The sequence below is a fragment of the Papaver somniferum genome, chromosome 3 (assembly GCF_003573695.1).
Source record: "Papaver somniferum cultivar HN1 chromosome 3, ASM357369v1, whole genome shotgun sequence".
NCBI lineage: Eukaryota > Viridiplantae > Streptophyta > Magnoliopsida > Ranunculales > Papaveraceae > Papaver > Papaver somniferum.
The window spans coordinates 8,086,352-8,105,781 of record NC_039360.1 but is presented as its reverse complement, the minus strand read 5'-3'; the positions used below and the strand labels follow the sequence as shown (position 1 = coordinate 8,105,781).

The following is a 19,430-nucleotide window of genomic DNA, read 5'->3' as shown; positions in this document are numbered from 1 at the left end:
TATCGTATACAACCTAGAAACCACAAGACTCAAGGAGTTCAAGTTATATTAGAACGATGGTGAAAGACTACAACCACGTTCTTTTTCAAGAACATTGAATGCGGTAAGTCAGTTTTTTCTAGTAATTTAATTTTTAGATTATGTGTTTTGTTTTATAAAAATCAACAAATTCTAATTATGAATAATTATTGTTGATAGGAGTTACACCGATAGATTTGTACATGTTAACGGGAATTCCATGTGCTGGAAACTTACTTCCATTTAACAAACTAAATTGGTTATCAAAAGATAAATGGAAACAAATACTTCCCTCATGCTCAAATGATGTAGAAGGAAATGATTCATATAGACAACTAAAAGCGCATGGGTTAAAAGTGGCTGGGTTAAAAGCATTTTTTATACGTTATGCTAGGAAAATGAATGAAAACAGGGTAACTGGTAATGAATATTTGTTCCCCGACCATTATGAGGAACTCAAACGTCTGTTTGTATTGTGGACACTAGGCCAATGTCTATTTCCAAATACTAGCTCAGTGGTGTTAATTGGGTTTCTCGAAGCATTATTAGATTTAGAGCAAGCACCAACATATTATTGGGGGTCTCCGATTTTATAAGAGATTTACATGGCCCTCGGTGATTGCTCGACGTGTGTCAAAGATAGTTTTAATGCATTTTGGGGAGTTCTAGAGGTAAGAACCAATATTTTTCACAATATTTGTTTGTTATTTTCACTTGGAAAATTTAATAACCAATAATGTTATTATTTCAGTATTGGTGGTATACATGGCTCCGGGTTTCAGAACCTTCTCTTAATAATCATACCAATGTATTTTCGATCATACGGAAGTACGATTCCGAGAATTGGAAACCTATACAGATTGAAGATGGTCAACATATTGTTATTGTTCATAAGATTCAGCAGTTGTATAGAACAAGCCTTAACCTTATCTCTCAGCCGTATGAAGCAATACCTGAGTTCGAAGAAGAACAAGCTCAAAGAATGGTACAGCTAAGCCTTACAAGGATGGTGTTATACAACCCTATTTCTGAAAAGGGTGCTTGGTATTACGGTGAAAGGAAACTTCTTTTGTTGCAAAGAAGATCAGTGATAGCCGTCAACCCTTATCCAAGTTCAGAGATTTCAGAAGAAGATTACTTCAAATTGATAAGGGAAGGTCATCGTTGGCAAGAAACTGATCAATTGATCCAGGAGCCAATGGATAGAAATCAATACCTAGTTTGGTTTAACACTATTGAAAAAGTGGGGGTACAACTACCACACCCAATATTTTTCTTAGAAATATGTATGGACAAACTCCAATATACTTTCTAGAGAATTAACTAGACAGTCAGACTCAATCTAGATAAAAAGTATATCAAAGAGTTTATATCTCAATCTCTCGATTTTATATATACTCAAGCAAATAGAAATCTGCGAGTCTTTACCAAATACTAGAGAGATAACTTGGATGGTACCAAAGACCAATATCCAAGTGTTAATCAATTTAAATCAACAACCAAAAGGTTGAATATTCTAATTGATTGAACAACGCACAACCTGTGATATTTCAATTATATAACAAAATATAATGCGGAAAAGAAATAACACAGATTCCAGAATTTTGTTAACGAGGAAACCGCAAATGCAGAAAAACCCCGGGACCTAATCCAGATTGGACATAAACTGTATTAAGCCGATACAGACACTAGCCTACTCCAAACTAACTTCGGTCTGGACTGCCCCAATCAATCTCACACTGATCCAAGGTACATTTATGCTCCTACGCCTCTGATCCCAACAGGATGCTACGTACTTGATTCCCTTAGATGATCTCACCCACAACTAAGAGTTGCTACGACCCAAAGTCTAAGAATTTAATAAACAAATCTGTATCACACAGAAAAGTCTACGGTGATAGATAAATTCGTCTCCCACAAATATACCTATGAGTTTTTTTCCGTCTTTTGATAAATCAAGGTGAACATGAACCAATTGATAAACCAAACTTATATTCCCGAAGAATAACCTAGTATTATCAATCACCTCGCAATAATCCTAATCGACGCAGCGAAAAAAGATATCGTGGAATCACAAACGATGAGGCGAAATGTTTGTGATTACTTTTCTATCTTGACTATCGGAGATATAAATCTCGAGCCAATTATTACAATTGTACTCGTAACGATAGAAGATGCAAGATTAGATCACACAACTACAAGAAAAGTAGTATCGTTCAGGCTTCACAATCCCAATTAAGGCTTTAAGTCGTTAACATGGTCTTAGAAGAAGAAACCAAAGGTTAAAGGAGAATCGACTCTAGCTATGCAATTAGTATCACACGTAAGGTGTGGGGATTAAGTTTCCCAGTTGCTAGAGTTCTCCTTTATATAGTCTTTCAAATCAGGTTTGCAATCAATGTTAGCTTGGTAACAAAGCATTCAATATTCACCGTTAGATGAAAACCTGATTAGATTCAAGCTAATATTTCTCAACCGTTGGATCGAAAACTTAGCTTGTTACACACAAATGAAATGTCCAATTTTGGGTTTATGTAGTCGTTCCCAAACATTAACATTTGTTGGTTCAACAATAGTTAACCAAATGGTTAGCCATATGATCACTTTCATATCCACCATATTCTTCTTCACCATAACTAGTTCAAATGACTCAAATGAACTAGTTAGAGAGTTGTTGAATTGCTTAGATCTTATGTAACTACACAAGACACAATCGAAGCAAAAACGGTTTGATCACTCGAATCGATTCATGAACTTTATAGCCACGGTTTGCAAAAGCATTCCTTAGTTTAAATAAACATGAGTTCAAGAACAACCGGTTTTAGATATAACCTGCTCAAGTTCGCGGACTGGGTTCGCGGTCTTAAGCTCACGGAAGGAGTTCACAAACTCCAGCAGAAATTCTCGGGTCGAGAACTTCCGCCAGTTCGCGGACTTGGCTCACGCCACATTTCGTTTCTCTTGATCAACAAAGTTCGCAAACTTTGGTTCAAGGAATAAGGACTTATACATATATGTGTTTCCACAACAATGTTTATATCCTACCAATGGTTATGTAATCTAAACTCTCATCTCAATCATTGAAACATTTTCAAAGGACGTTATGTATCCGTTATTCACAGACCATGTTTCGTCAGAGCAATTTTCAAAGTGATTGAAACATAACATGACATTCGTCACTAGGTAAAGATGAATTTGGCTAAAGCGAAATCTTACCGACACATATTTCGATAAATAGATAGGCGAGTTACACTCGGCTCGAAATAGCAAATATGTATAATGAAAGTCTATATATCAAAACGACTTTTCTCTCAAGAGTAGGAGATAGAGAAGATAGACTTTTGAGTGACAGATAAGTTCAAGTCTCCACATACCTTTTACTCGATGATATTCCACCAGTTCCTTGAGTAGTCCTTCGTCTTGTATGATGATTGTCATGGAGTCTCGAGCTCAACTACACTTTCTATCCTAGTCCGAGACCTTTAGCTATGTAGGCTAGAAATCAAGACTTATAGTTTTGATCACTAACATTGATAAACATGCTTGAGATAGCAATGCATGCGAGTTCGACCGAGCAATGCTCTAACAACTATTTTCAATCCCAATATTGCTATGCAACCGCAAAGTTTGGGTCGGATGGATTTCCCAGCTTTAGGTAGGATGCCACTTGCCGGTGAATTTCTTCCTTCCCAACCTTCACCAGAGACTGGTGACGCATTTACATATCCTTTTCAAAGTTCATCGTCAACCATGCCACCATTTTCTTGGGAAGTATAGACTGTATCCAGCACATCTGGAGAGATTGTTACTTACCCAATTGCTTCTAGTGCACTTGATCGGACTTATCCATACTTGGGGATCAATGCTACAAAGTTGCAGTATCAGACCCAGTTGAACGATTATCATGCTCTAGTTCAGGGATTTCAGAGATTGCACTTGGATGAGTTGCAAAAACTGAGGGAAAGCATGATGTTTGACATGAGTTAAGGATTTGAGGTTAATGATGGTTCAGGTAGTAGTAGGGGAATGAGTCCCAGTGTTAGAGGAATGAGTCCCAGTGGTAGAGATGGTATAGGAATGATCGTTTGAGTCTCAGTGGTAGAGGAATGACTCATTTGAGTCCCAGTGGTGGAGAAATGAGTCCAACTGGAAGTCAGCAAAGTCATGGAAGTGAAAGAATATTGAGACATCGTTCTATGCATGAGTTACCAGAAAGTTCTACTCCAAACCTAGTGTTAGATAGTTAAGTAGTACGTGGTGGCGAAGAAAACATTGGCTTGGATACAACTCCTGCACGTATGTTTAGTCATTTTCCAACTGACATAATGACTTCAGGTGATGGTGTGAACATGGAAGTAATTAGGCAATCGACTATGTATACCCAAATTGCCTCCACCCCCCATTTGCCTCAAGTTCATCAGCATTTCAACCATTCCAGCAGCCATTGCAGCAAACTCCCATCAACAACACGTATTTCAATATTTTTATCGTGTTCCCATGCGCCCTGAACCCATTGCTTATCAAGGTTATGGTGATTCTGATGAGACTCAAGCACCAAGTGAGTCTCAAACCAGCTCGCTAACTGATATGTTGAACAACACTCTTGATCCAGAAAACGCTGACAATTGGATCTTTGGTCAGGGAGGAAATGGACAATGTAATGAGTAGTTTAAATGTAAGCAATTTAATTATGTAAGAAATTTAGTTGAAATGTAATATTTTTCTTTTAATTAATGAAAACTTTTTTTAGATTAATATTCAAACACAAACTAGTTTTAATTTCATTAAAAATTAACATTGATTGTGTAACACAATACTTATAATTTGAATCCCTGCACATGAACATTGTAGAGTTCATAACATTCGTCGTGATTAAACCATCTTCTGTTGTCTTCGGCGAATTTGGTACGAGCTCTAATTTTTAGTTCTTCATTTGACAACCCAGGATTATCCCCTTTTATCAACCACATAATTTGCTGATACTTTCTAACATTGTTATTGATGAAACAATAACGATTTTGAAGACACTCATTTGTTCTTCTTGGATTTACGTGACTTAACGTCGTAAACCTTTGAAACACAGTGCCCCATAAGTTAAAAGTCTCTAAATTGAAATCTCTATCGCTTGCAACTGAAACCCAACATCGAATTAGAGAAACATCTTCCTCTAGAGTAAAATCCACTTCGGTTATGCGAGCACTAGGCATGTTGAAATGAATTTGAAGTTGGGTTGGAATGGGTAGAAATTAGGTATTTATAGAGGGGGAAACAGTAGCCGTTGGATGAAGATCTGATAAGCGTTGATCAGACCAGCAAGCGACAGCTTAACTAACGCTAGCGCTGGAATGACCAGCGAGCGCTAACTTGACCATCGACCGATGGACACTCTATCGCTCGCTGGAAACTCTGTCGTGTATCCCTATATGTTATTCCTGACATATAGACATATGAGTTTGGCAGTTTGGCATACCCCATAGTGGGTGCATATATGCCAAATATCAGTTTTTGGCATGTGCATAGGAATAGGCCTAACGGTTAAGAAATTTTGTCCAAACACTTTGTCAAAAGTTGGAGTCCCATGATCCAGACCCTAATAGCCTATTTGGATTGCACATCAGAAATAACTTTTCGATTTCTAGAAGTCGAGAAGTCAAAAATCAGTTTGGCTGTCAAATTTCAAACCGATTTTTAGAAATCGAAAAATCAGAAATCAGTTTGGCTGTCAAATTTCGAACCGACTTTTAGAAGTCGAAAAGTTAACTTTTTTTGAAGCAAAATAGTTTTGCTTCTAACTTCGACTTACGGAAAAATCAGAAGCAGATTTATATCCAAACACGCTATAAATTCTATTACTATATACTTAAATACTTTATCGGGCCATCTCATCTCAGATTATTACCAAACATTTGACCGGTCAATTGTTACTTCATATAGTCATATCGGTGAACTAAGCCGGCACGTCACCTTTTCTCCCATGCGCCATGGATGAGAAGAAGGTAGATGTGGCAGATAAGAACCAAATTTCAAGACTCAGGCAGTTTCACAGTTTCTAGACTATGTGCCGGTCAAGTGGCCGCCACTTGGGGTAAAAAAAATATGGAAGTATTGATGACCAAGCACCAAGTGGTAGGAACTTTCATTTAATAAGCTGTCAAACACAAAAAACCGCATCCTTAAATCTCACCTCCATTCCTCTTCTTCAGCTTCATTCAACTCAACACAAACATTTTACTGATCTCTGCAAACAGAATTTCCCAAAACAATCTCAGAATTTAACTACAAAACTCAACAGAAATGTGTGGGGGTGCAATTATATCCGACTTCATTCCTCGCAGTCACGATGGTCGACGTATCTCTGCTTCTGATTTATGGCCAAGTTCATTTTTCACCAGCAGTTTGCATACTGATTCAAGCTTCATCCAAAAAGGTACCCAGAAGAAGATCAATCCCCGTTCAGGTGATTAAATCCTTGGACATTTTTTTCACTGTTTGTGTATATTTTCTCTGTTTCTGATGTTCTGTTTTGAAACAGGGTATGATAATGGAGAAGAAACTGAGAAACCGAGTAAAAGAAAGAGGAAGAACTTATACAGAGGAATAAGACAGAGACCTTGGGGGAAATGGGCAGCTGAAATTCGCGATCCTAGGAAAGGGGTTAGAGTCTGGTTAGGTACTTTTAATACAGCTGAAGATGCAGCCCGAGCTTATGATAAAGAAGCTAGAAAAATCAGAGGCAGAAAAGCTAAAGTTAATTTCCCAAATGAAGAAGACAACAACAACAACAAAAGCAATCAAATTAATGAGACCCATGTTCTCAAATTTCAAGATGAGCTTCCTGATTTTGATTTCGGGTTCGCTGAAAATATTGAAATGGAGCATAGTACTACTGATTGTAATGTTGTTTGTATTGATCAAGAGGAATTAAAAGTGGAAGAACAAGAGAGTTTGGTAGAAACAGAGGGAGAGAAGGAGAAAGATCATGAGAGTGAAGAAGTACAGAAACTATCAGAAGAATTAATGGCTTATGAATCATATATGAAATTCTATCAAATTCCTTATCTTGATGGTAATAGTTTTGAACAACAGCCTATTGTTTCAAATACTGTTCAGGAAGAGGGTTTAGTGGATGATGGTTCTGGTTCATTACAACTATGGAGTTTCTGATGTTCCATTTTCTCTCCTACTAAGACATGAATTCACAATGGGTTCCAGTCTCCAACAAAGAAGTGAAGATCTTCAGTTTTGTTAATTTTAGCTAATTAGCTTCAATTTTTCATTGATGTTCTTATGTAAATTTTGTTTATTTTGTTTGCTGTTATTGTTTCATTCAAGCAACTATGCCTGTTTTTGTGTTGTATTTTTGTTTTCCAATGCTGTAAATTCCTCATTCCTGAGAATCCAATTGTTAATAAATAACATTTTCAAAGTTTTTCTAGTATTTCAAACTTTGCTGTTTGAAGAAGAATAAAACTCCGCCATGAACATTCTACAAAGAAAGAAAGATATCAGAAAGGATTCTAGAAAGCTCCAGTGGGTAAAATCGGCAGTATAAAATTGCTAATGTGGGACCCATAACTGTGTACTGTGCCTGTTAGGTTAGGTTGAAGGTATGGTTGGTGTGGGGGCAATGAACTGAAGCAGCACCTGGTTTTGAAACGTGGTTTTGGAGTCTGCCAACGGCTTTGATACTCGGAATCTCAATCTTATAAAATAATCCGTGTTTGACAAAATGAAAATTGGTCTTCTGTCCCGAGTCAAAAGGTCAATGCACATTGTGTATTCCAAATTAAAGGAAATATATAGAGAAGTATTAAAAGTGTTTCTAGAAAATCGAAATACACAACTCTCCATGTTATGGCCTATTTCAAGGTAGGAGTTTCAAGGTAGGAGTAAATAAGAATAAAAGATGGAAAAATATGAAATTTAGCAAGTATTTTAGGACAAAAAATATCCTCAATCTAAGAATCTAAAGTAGGACCGAGGAAGTTAGAATTTCCTAAGAATTCAGTTCCACTGCATTGGTCTAATAATGCGATGAAATTGTATTTTAAAGTAAAAATAAAAATAATTAAATTTTTAAACAAAAGTTAACCTAAGAAATTGGATTCTAATAAGAATTGTCACTCTACTTCTTATCTATCTTTCCTATGCGTAAAGATTCTATCTTTTCTATGCCAGTAAAGATTCAACAAAAGTTAACTCAAATTATGAGAGACTTTTTGCGGGGGTCTTCGGCTGATAAAAGGAAAATTGTTTGGGTTGCTTGGGATAAGATAAGTAAATCTAAGAAATTGGGTGGTCTAGATTTAGGTGCTTAAAAATTACCAGTGCAATGGCTCTATTGGGTTTACAACAAAATTTTGTTATAACTGGCTCATTGAAAGAAGTGACAGTCCTTCCTCTCAGGTACCATACTCTTGCATATGGATTAAGCATGGTCCTCCTAAAGTTCAAGTCTTCTTATGGTCAGCTGCACAGAATGCAATAGCTACAACAAATACTTTAGTGAGAAGAGGATGTGCTGTCAACAACATGACCTGTTCTCTATGCTCACAAGAAGATGAAACTGTAAGTCACTTGCTGCTGCATTGCCAAATTACCTCTCAAATATGGAGCTATTTCTTGAAGGGATACAATGTTAAATGGGTGCAATCCAGAGATATTTGCTCTCAATTACAAGCATGGAAGTTTAGAAGAGGAAGAAACAGGGGAAGGAAGATATGGCCATTGTTAATGTTTGCCATTTGCTTGGTGTTATGGGATGAAAGGAATAGAAGAGTAATGACAGGCAAGAATCCCAGAAGCTTAGGTACCCTGATCAATGAAGTTAAAGCCAAAATATACAAATTGGGAGCTCCAGCAAATTGGTTTAGACATAATACCTTTAGAGATTTGATCACTCGTTGGAAAGTAATCATAGATTGTACGTAAATGTCAATATAACTCTTCAGGGTTTCTAATTGGGGACTGAAAGTCCATGTATGGTTACCGTTTTCTCTTAATACAAGTTCAATCTTTATTCTCAAAAAAAAAAAAAAAATTAAATTATCTCAACCAAACATTAATTTTGTGGATCTGAATATAATTCAAGAGTTGGAGTACCCCATAATTCAATTCCTAGAAATCCAATTCTTCTAACCAATCGAGGTGTTAGGATTTTACCCCAAAAAAATAAAGTCTAAGTAATTGAACGCCGGTTTTCCATTTGCTATGAAAGTCTAGCTTGCTGTATGACATCGCTCCTGCCTCCTGGTGGTAGTGCCAACTGCCAAGCCTCATTTTTCTTAGTTGGAGGTACTACATTTGAGTGTTTCTAAAATTCAAAATAAAAACAAGACTCTGGAAGCCAAACACGAACAACCGTAGTCGCCCTATCTCGACGTTCACGCTCGATAATCATGTTATACATTTCATTATTAGGATCAATTTAAATTGCTGCCAATATTTATAAGCTTTAAAAGTTTCAAGGATAAAACTAAGCCATATAGGGTTGCATTGCAAACCCTTGAAATTTGTAGAGCCAACCAATTGTCATAATTATTTCATTTCGCATCCTTCAAGTGACCAATATGCTCTTCTTTTCTACCCAAACTAGGCTCCGGCTTAATCAGATCCGCTTCTTCTCAAGTGAAACACACCTGCAAGCTGAAATACAATATACAGTGGGATTGAATTTCAACGGAAGGACTCCAATTCATATGTACATTGTCTTGTTTATATGTCTCTCTTTAGGCATATAAAAGTTTAGGAAAATCAAGAACGTTTTTGGAAAGAATAATAGGAAATACACCTGTAAATGCACAATGGCCAGCTTACTTTTAAATAACACTTGAGAGCACGAGGTTGCATAAACAACATTGAGAACCTAAGAGATTGATCCAGATAAAGAATTTACCATATTCTCGCTAGACCTCGTTTGAGTAAACTTCCCCGCAAGACATTTGGGATGAGGAAATATCGTCGTTAATCAGCTCAGTGATGATATGAGACACCTGGGGTATGGCAAATCAAGAAAACAAGATCACTGCATGCATACAACAAAATTCAGTCGAGGAATCAATAATGAAAGTATAAGGAGTGACAGAGAAAGTACCTAGTAATCCACCAAACTAATCAAATCAGTGTAAAGCAATGGATATCCTCGCTGCTGCTCGCGTTCTTGAATATAATCAACAAACAGTAGTTTAAGAAAGGAGATGGATTTGAGATCATAGGTTAAAGACTCCTCAACTTGAGGGCAATTGAAGATGACCAATCTCTCAAGAGAAGTCCATCCTCGTAAATCTGGAAGAAACTTAAGAACCGGGCAACCAATGAGTTCCAAATTCTGAAAACCGCTGTAGTGCTCAGGGGCAAGCAGAGGAGCCACACTCTCATTCTCATCATCATTTATAGCAAAGCCTTCGAACTGATTGCACGTTTCAACTTGCAGAATTCGAAGATTGCAGTTGTTTACGAGTATGCTTAACGGGAAGTATATAAGCTCTTCAATGTTCTCCAGAAATAGCTGCGTCAGAGATGTCTGGCTTCTACCAACCGAGCTTACTAAGTTGTTGCTTACCTTTTCTAGTACCAAACTCATCAGACGAGGAAGCGCAGGGATTTCTCTTAAACTTTTGCATCCGTTAATGTTCAGATCCCGAAGACATGAAGGATGTGAATCTCTTAATTCTTCTAGAGCCAACATATCAGTAAGATCGAGTCTAGTCAAGGAAGGAAATCCTCCGATGTTTAAACTCCTCATAGACATTCCTTCAAGCTCAAGACGCCACAGACGTGGCAGCTCCCGAATAGCTGCTGGGAGTTGTTTCATGCCTTTGCAGTTTTGCAGTACCAAATGTTCCAAATTAACAAGAGAACCCGACGGATCACACATCCAGGCGGGAAGTTCACGCCCCATGAATTTCTGTATCTGTAAATATGTCAAACTCGAGGGAGGTTGGAGAGCTTCAAATACTTGAAAATTACATGACTTCTCATCCCACCACCTCTTGCTCAAATCTTCTTCTGTTTCGCCGCATTGCCAATATAGTTCCAATTGATAAAGATTCTGTTTTCCTTTCAAATTTGCTCTCTCAGCATCAACCGGGTCATTCACGTTCTGGAGATTCGTGATGCTCAGCATCTCAAGAAAGTTCAGGTTTGCTAACTCTTCAATACCATCATTACATTCCGGATCGTTGTTGCTGACTTTTTCCCGCACATCGTACATCAATTCTTGCAACCAAGTTAGTTTCCCTATACCCATTGGTGTTTTGTTGTTTGCGTAGTTAAACTTTCTCAGTTTCACCCAATTCGTCACCTCATTGGGAAGCTCACACTGGAAAAGATGCACATACTCAAGATTTCTGAGGTAAATGCAAGACTCTGGTAGTACTTTGATCTGAGTACCATCTAAGTTAAGGGATCTTAACTGAGTTAAAGCTCCAAAATCTTTGGGTAATGCTCCTAGAAACGGGCAGTTCTTGAAATTAAAAATTCTCAAATTCCTAAGACCTGCCACATACTCGGGCAATGCTTTCAAATTTTTACAGGAACTGACATCTAAGGTATGCAAATTGCGGAGGCTAGTGACAAAATCAGGTAGTTTTTCAATAAGTGTACAAGAACATATCAAGATATTTTAGATGGCTTAACCCAGTGACAGAGTCTGCAATGTGGGTAAACTTTTTGCAATTATTGAGATTTAATCTTTGCAAATTGTGGAGGCTGGTAACAGAATCAGGTAATTCTTCAATATCTGTAAACGAGATATCGAGGTGTCTAAGGTGTTTTGAAAAACCTATCTTTTTAACAAAATTTGGAACTAGGGTGCACCCACTTAATACCAACGTCTGCAAATTGTAAAGCCTACAGATTAAGTCATCACCCAAACCAAAACCAAGTAATACTGTATAGGAAATGTAGAAGTACCTTAACTGCCTCAACTTTGAAGTCGTATATTTGATCCTCGAACGGTCTTTACCCTGGTCACCCAAATGGAGAACCCGCAAGTGCTTATTACTTGTAATTCCACAGAGGTCCGAATTATAATTCCGTTCGAGAACAATAAATGTTCGCAGCTTCTTTGTATTGCTTATGAATTTGGAGCTTGCTGAGAATTCTTTATCCATTATTAAATTTAAGCGGCGAACTTCAGAAATTTTTTCCAACTGATCAGTTACCTTGACAGTCAAGCATTCATGATCCCCAACAACAGCCTGCGCAAGATCATGGACAAGATCATGCATCTTGAACGTCGTAACATCATCTAACTCATTCTTTTCCACCCCATCGAAAAATGAACTCCACATTAAGCTTTCAAAGTACTCGTCTCCAATGTCCTCAAACGAGCAACCGTCTGCCGTGTCAGAAGCCTGCAGGAATCCTTCGGCCATCCATAGCTGTATAAGAGTCTGCTTGCTTAACTCCCGATCTTTGGGAAAGATCGTGCAGTAGGAGAAACACCGCTGCAAATGAGGTGACAAGTTATCGTAACTACATTTTAATACTGGTATTATTTTGCTTTCAGCAGGTGCGTTCCACATATCGTCGTCTCTGATAGATAACCAATTGCTCTCTTTATTTTTTGAGTGCATTAGGCTCCCGAGAAACTTCGCTGCTAGTGGTAAACCACTACATTTATTAGCTATCTCTTTGCCAATGTTATCCATATTTGGAGTCTTCAGTGCTCCACCAGGAGAAAAGGCTTTTCTCTCCATGATAGACCAACATTCATCTGCTCGTAATTTTTCTAAAAAGTACGGAGAAATGCTTCCCTTCACGACATCCGCGACCTGCCTTTTCCGCGTAGTTACTAGTATTTTACACCCTTCGGCTCCAACAGTCAATGAGCTCTGCAATCTCTCCCATTGCTCGGCATCCTCATTCCAAAGGTCATCCAGGACTAGCAAAAACCTTTTCCCGGCCAACTGTTCACGAACTTTGCGCACCAGTACATCGAAGTTTGATAAATCACTGAATTTTTCCTGTGTTATGGACTCCATGATGTATGATAAAAGCCTATAAACATCAAAATCATCAGAAACGCAAACCCATATTTTTGTCTCAAAGTATCGATTTACCGAATCATCATTGTAAACGAGCTGAGCAAGTGTAGTCTTTCCCAGGCCTCCCATCCCCACTATAGATACCACAGGAAGTTCATTTTCGAAGTTATTGCTTACTGACGTCGATGATATTGCGGTTACCGTTGTTATTAATATCTTTATAAGTTTATCTTTATCACCCTCCCTTCCTACAATTTGTGACTGGCTAGCAAATGATGTTGTTTCCCGGCTTCGCCGCTCGCTACTCTCCTGGCCGTGAGCACTGCTAGCAACAATAGTTTGCAAATGAAACCTATCCATATCTTTGGCAATTTGATCCAATTTGCTGTTAATTCCTTTGATTTGACTAGCCAGTTTGGAACGAAAAACCAGTGGGTTGGAAGAGGAAACAAAATCACGAACCTTATGCTTCAAACTGTTTCTCTCTCGCAGGCGCATGGTTTCGTACGAGAACTCGTCCATCACATCATCAGCATCGTACACAACGTCTCTTAGCCATCTCAGCCAGACTCTCACAGCTTCATCTTCCACCTGCTTCCTCTCAGCATCATCTATCACAGCAAGAATCATCTCTAAGGTTCTTTGAAGCTTTTTCAACTCATCTTTGACGCCCCAAGCAGAACCAATCTCTTGGGCAACAACAGGGACCAATTTCTTCAGTATTTCTGTTACACCGTTCATAAGAATTCGTGCAATCGCCATTAAGAGGTCCCTACTTGTTGTATTTAGTAGAAATCACTTGACAATGAAAAGAAGATCAAAGAATCAAGAGAATATGCAAATTCAAGTACTCTTCTTGAACATGAAGCAATATGTTGAACAGGTTATGGGCATCCTCTTGGACAGGATATTTTGCGACAAAAAGTCAATGAAAACGAACTCATAGCGATGTTCGCATGTGACATTTTGCTGTCAAAGTATCTCCAAGCCGTCATCCACATAACTGGATTTGACTATTGGAAAAATGGGTAATGATCATACTTGGAATCACCCACACCAGATATCACTAGGCCACATAGGGTTCATCTGATCTTTTCGTCTGGTCGTTCTCTTTGTCAGTCTCAGTTGCCTTCCAAGATGTTCAATTAAATATTGGGTTACCTTACCCAGAAAGATTTTGTGCTCGAAATTCATTCTGAACTCGAGTAGTTCTATTAAGGAGTGAGAATTTTCTATCAAACTGGAGCAAGGATTTCCAGTTTCAGAAGAGTAGAAAATAAAAATGATGAGTGGTTTGATTCCCCACACTTCCGACCAGTATTTACCACCGCCTGAACAATTTCGCATTTCCATACTCCCTCCGTCCATTTTACACGTGTGTTTAGGTTATTTTTTTGTTTCACATTACTTGATAGTTTTCATATTTTTCCCACAAAATTACCATCAATGCCCTCACATTTTGTCTTGGAACCATAAGTTTATTTTTAAACACACTAATAGCAATTAATGCTTGAAAACTTTTCTCAAGGGCATAACTAGAATTTTTTTATCTCTCTCCATTTCTTAATCTACGTGAAAACTCCAAAAACATCATCTAAAGTGGATCGGGGAAGTATTTGTTAGACTGGGCTCTGGTCGATAGGAATCAATTCCATGGAATTAATCATCTTCCCACAGAAATAATAATATGTTTTTTGTGACTTGATTACAAATATTTTCATGGAATTTTGGGTCTATTTATAAATAAGCGTAGTCTAAAATATATTTTTAATTTAACGAGGGAGGATCCATTTATATGTTTATTCTTACACTATTTCACACATTCTCATTTATGTGAATAAAAACCAAATAATAATGGATTAGAAACTAATGTTTTGGAGATATGATTCTCTCACGAAGCTCTCTGTCCTACCAAGAATGAGCGAGTTCCGAAATACTAAACCTCGTCATCTACCGTTCCTAGTTTCATTGTTTAAAAATCCGTCGATTTTTAGCAGCTTATTTTCAAAGTAGTTGATTGTGGTGTTATACGTTTCGGAATGGACCTATTTTTGGTAGGTATGTAGAATTGCAAGAGGAACATATCCCTAAAATATTAGCTACAAATTTGATGCCATTTCGTTTTTATTCACGAAAAGGAAGCCTAAAATGTGAGATAACTTCCCAACAAGAGTATTTCTAGAAAGAGTAGCAAGGTTATTTCCTTCAACGGTGGCATGTTTCTTAAAATCGTAACTAGCTGGCAACGATATGAGAATTTTCATCATAATTTTCTTTTCAGGAATAGTCTTACCCAATGCAAAAGATGCATTAACAATTTCAGACACTTTATGATTAAACTCATCAAAAGAATCTTCATCAGCCATAAGAAGGTTTTTCCAATCAGAATTTAGGTTTTGAAGCCTATCTTCTTTCTCAGAGGAATTTCCTTCAAATACAGTTTCTAAGATATCCCAAGCATCTTTTAGACTTAGCGCACGTAGTCACATGGTGCTTAAGATCTGGGGTAATGGCATGGATGATAACATTTAATCTGTCAGAATTTTGCTTTGCAGCGAGAATCTCGGCAGGATCATATGCATCAATATCCTTTGGAACAGTTACATCGCCTTCTGTAACAACCGGAGAATCATAGCCATTAACTACACGAACCCATGATTGAAAATCACGTGCTTGTAAAAAAAGGCACGCATATCAATTTTCCACGATAAGTAATTCGAGTCATCGAAGACTGGTGGTACGTTTATAGAGATAAAGTTTCTGTCCATAGAGTCAGATTGCTACAAACACAGACTTATGAGGTCTTAAACGTGTTTGCCTGCTCTGATACCAATTGAAAAAGCGGGACCTAACAACCACACCCAATATTTCGTTTAGGAAATCTGTATGAATTAGATCCAATATAATTCCAAGAGAATCAACTAGACAGTCGGACTCAATCAAAGAAAAATATATCCAAGAGTTATATCTCAATTTTCCAAATCAATTTGCAGTCGAACTGATATAAATCTTTGAGCCGATCAATATGAGAAATAACTTGGATGGTACCAAAGACTAATATCCAAGCGTCAATCAATTTCAATCAACAACCAAATGTTGGATTTACCGATTGATTGAATTACGCACAACCTGTGATATTTCAATTATATAGAAAATATAATGCGAAAAAGAAATAACACAGACAACGGAATTTTTGTTAACGAGGAAACCGCAAATGCATAAAAGCCCCAAGACCTAGTCCAGATTTGAACATCACATTGTATTAAGCCGCTACAGACTCTAGCCTACTACAAGTTAACTTCAGATTGGAATGTAGTTGACCCTAACCAATCTCACACTGATTAAGGTACACTCGCGTTCCTTACGCCTCTGAATCCCAGCAGGACTCTACGCACTTGATTGCCTTAGATGATCTCACCCAGAACTAAGAGTTGCTACGATCCAAAGTCGAAGACTTGATAAACAAATATGTCTGACATAGAAAAGTCTATTATAATAGATAAATCTGTCTCCGACAGAAATACCTACGAAGTTTTTGTTTCGTCTTTTGGTAAATCAAGGTGAACAAGAACCAATTGATGATCCGATCTTATATTCCCGAAGAACATCCTAGAAATATCAACCACCTCACAATAACTGAACTATATGGTAGTTAAATAAGTAATTGAGGAATCACAAAGAATGAGACGAAGAGCTTTGCGATTACTTTTTATATCTTACATATCAGAGATAAATCTCGAGCAAATCTTAGAGAAGATAGTACTCAGTAAGATAGAAAAAATTAAGAGCAAAACACGAAACTACAGAGAAAATAGTTGGGTCTGGCTTCAGAATCCCAATGAAGTCTTTAAGTCGTTAGCCTATAATGGTTTTAGAACCTAGGTTAAAGGAGAATCAACTCTAGTCGCAACTAGTATCACACATGAGGTGTGGGGATTAGGTTTCCCAGTTGCTAGAGTTCTCACTTATATATCCTTCAAATCAGGGTTTGATAACTTTGGAACAAAGCAACCAATATTCACCGTTAGATGAAACCTGATTTAAAATTCAAGCTAATATCTTTCCACCGTTAGATGGTCTTTAGCTTGCTACACACAAATGAAATATACCTTCATTTAGATATAGGTAACCGTACCTAAACGTGTATATTGAGTTGGCTCAATAAAAGTTAATCGAAGATAGCCATATGAACACTTTTCTCTTAACCTTGTTCATCTTAACACTTCTAGATCAATTGATAATCAAATGAATCTAATTGTTTTACTCATAGAGTTGTTCAATTTTTTATATTCTCATAGAAGTATACAAGACACAATTGAAACTGTTAGAACACTGCTCGGTCAAACTCGCATGCGTTGCTATCTTAAGCATGTTTGTCAATGTTAGTGATCAAAACTATAAGTCTTGATTTCTAGTCTCTTATAGCTAAGTCTCGGACTAGGATAATAAGTGTAGTTGAGCTCAAGGACTTCATGGCGATTCATCATACAAGTAGAGGATCTACTTAAGGAACCGGTGGAACTTCTCGACAAAAAGGTATGTGGAGACTTGAACTTATCTGTCACTCAAAAGTCCATCTATTTTATCTCCTACTCTTTGAGACAAAAGTCGTATGCTATATATATAGATTACATCATACAAATTTGGTATTTCGAGCCGAGTATACCTCGCTTATCTATATCTCGAAATATGTGTTGGTAAGCTTTTCGCTTCGACCAAGTTTATCTTTACCTAGTGACGAAAGTCATGAATGTTTCAATCACTTTGAAAATTGCTTTGACGAGAAATAGTATAACAACTGTATAACGTCCTCTAATAATGTTTCAATGATTGGAATAAGATTTTAGATTACATAACCAATGGATTCCTTGAACCGAAGTTTTCGAACTTTGTTGATCAAGAGAACCACAAGTATGGCAAGTGCCAAGTCCGCAAACTCAGTCCGCGAACTGCCGAAGTTCTCAAACCCGAGAATTTCTGCTGGAGTTGACATACTACTTGCGTGAGCCAAGGACGCGAACCAGCGTAGTTCTCGAACCCGAGAATTTCTGCTGAGTTTATAAACTTTATCCGGTGTCTTAAGTCCGCGAACCTAGTCTGCGAACTTGAGAAGGTTATATATCTAAAGATGATTTCTGAACTTAATCTTAAAAGACTAAGGAATGCATTTGCAAACCGTGGATATTAAAGTTCATGAACCGATTCGAGTGATTCAAATCATCTTTGCTTCAATTGTGCCTTGTGTAGTTACATAAGATTTCCTTGCAATTGAACAACTCTCTTAACTAGTTCATTTGAGTCAATTGAACTAGTTATGGTGAAGAAGAACATGATTGGTATGAAATGCTCATATGGTTAACCTCTTTGGGTAGACTATTGTTGAACCAACAATGTACACGTTTGGGTGCGGTTAACAAACCTAGAAGCGTGCAATCATTTGTGTATGACAAGCTAAGTTTTCGATCTAACGGTTGAGAAATATTAGATTGAATATAAATCAGGTTTTCATCTAACGGTGAATATTGATTTCTTTGTAACTAAGGCAAAACCCTGATTTGAAAGGCTATATAAAGGAGACATCTAGTATTGTGCAAAACTAATCCCCACACCTTACGTGTGATACTAGTTTGCGTGCTAGAGTCGTTTCTCCTTTAACCTTTGGTTTTCTTCTTCTAAAACCAGGTTAACGACTTAAAGACTTCATTGGGATTGTGAAGCCAGACCGATACTACTTTTATCGTAGTTGTGTGATCTGATCTTGCATCTTCTATCGTAACAGTACAATCATATTGATTGTCTTTAGATCGTGAGAGTTCTCCGATAGGCAAGATATAAAAAGTAATCACAAACACCTTTGTCTCATCGTTTGTGATTCCACGACATCTTGTTTCGCTACCATACAATTAAGATTATTGTGAGGTGATTGATTAATCTAGGTTGTTCTTAGGGAATATAATACCGGATTATCAATTGGTTCCTGTTCACCTTGGTTATTATCAAAAGATAGAACAAAAAATTTTAGGGTTTTTTTGTGGGAGACAGATTGATCCTTTGATAGACTTGTCTATGTGAGACAGATTTGTTTATTGTTAAACCATACGATTTTGGGTCGTAGCAACTCTTAGTTGTGGGTGAGATCAGCTAAGGGAATCAAGTGCACAGATCCTGCTGGGATCATAGGCGTAGGGAGTACAACTGTACCTTGACAGTGGGAGACTGATTGGGGTTCAACTATAGTCCAGTCCGAAGTTAGCTTGAAGTAGGCTAGTGTTTGTAGCGGCTTAATACAGTGTGTATTCAATCTGGACTAGGTCCCGGGGTTTTTCTGCATTTGTGGTTTCCTCGTTAACAAAATTCTGGTGTCTGTGTTATTTCTATTTCCGCATTATATTTGTTTATATAATTGAAATAATACAGGTTGTG

At 37.5% G+C, this 19,430-nt stretch overlaps 3 protein-coding genes across 5 annotated transcripts; 1 reads left to right on the top strand and 2 right to left on the bottom strand.

Moving 5' to 3' along the window:
* Positions 1-6,174: 6,174 nt before the first annotated feature.
* LOC113355266 (ethylene-responsive transcription factor ERF071-like) lies at positions 6,175-7,444 on the top strand. Of its 2 annotated transcripts, none has more exons than XM_026598086.1 (2): positions 6,175-6,445; positions 6,551-7,444. In XM_026598086.1, exons 1-2 carry the CDS (start codon positions 6,313-6,315, stop codon positions 7,180-7,182), a joined length of 765 nt encoding a protein of 254 aa, XP_026453871.1. In that variant the 5' UTR covers positions 6,175-6,312; the 3' UTR covers positions 7,183-7,444. The 2 variants fall into 2 exon arrangements, with proteins under 2 accessions (XP_026453871.1, XP_026453870.1); XM_026598085.1 differs by having other exon boundaries at positions 6,175-6,475.
* A 1,914-nt stretch (positions 7,445-9,358) lies between these two features.
* Positions 9,359-11,600, bottom strand: LOC113355265 (putative disease resistance protein RGA3). Its single transcript, XM_026598084.1, has 3 exons — positions 10,112-11,600; positions 9,914-10,010; positions 9,359-9,663 (listed from the first exon to the last, which is right to left on the bottom strand). Exon 1 carries the CDS (start codon positions 11,264-11,266, stop codon positions 10,112-10,114), a length of 1,155 nt encoding a protein of 384 aa, XP_026453869.1. The 5' UTR covers positions 11,267-11,600; the 3' UTR covers positions 9,359-9,663; positions 9,914-10,010.
* On the bottom strand, positions 11,207-14,101 carry LOC113355264 (putative disease resistance protein RGA3). 2 transcript variants are annotated; one of them, XM_026598083.1, is made up of 2 exons: positions 11,932-14,101; positions 11,207-11,338 (listed from the first exon to the last, which is right to left on the bottom strand). In XM_026598083.1, the coding sequence occupies exons 1-2, from the start codon at positions 13,767-13,769 to the stop codon at positions 11,317-11,319; spliced, it is 1,860 nt and encodes a 619-aa protein (XP_026453868.1). In that variant the 5' UTR covers positions 13,770-14,101; the 3' UTR covers positions 11,207-11,316. The 2 variants fall into 2 exon arrangements, with proteins under 2 accessions (XP_026453868.1, XP_026453867.1); XM_026598082.1 differs by lacking the exon at positions 11,207-11,338 and having other exon boundaries at positions 11,597-12,986; positions 13,083-14,101.
* Between the last annotated feature and the right edge of the window lie 5,329 nt (positions 14,102-19,430).

Bases quoted from the DNA above. Each gene is read 5' to 3' on its own strand.
- LOC113355266 (XM_026598085.1), top strand. From the start codon at position 6,313: ATGTGTGGGGGTGCAATTATATCCGACTTCATTCCTCGCAGTCACGAT. The intron at 6,476-6,550 runs GTGATTAAATCC...GTTTTGAAACAG, and splicing joins GAAGATCAATCCCCGTTCAG to GGTATGATAATGGAGAAGAA.
- LOC113355265 (XM_026598084.1), bottom strand. From the start codon at position 11,266: ATGGGTATAGGGAAACTAACTTGGTTGCAAGAATTGATGTACGATGTG.
- LOC113355264 (XM_026598082.1), bottom strand. From the start codon at position 13,769: ATGGCGATTGCACGAATTCTTATGAACGGTGTAACAGAAATACTGAAG. The intron at 12,987-13,082 runs GTAAATCGATAC...TCCATAACACAG, and splicing joins TCGTTTACAATGATGATTCG to GAAAAATTCAGTGATTTATC.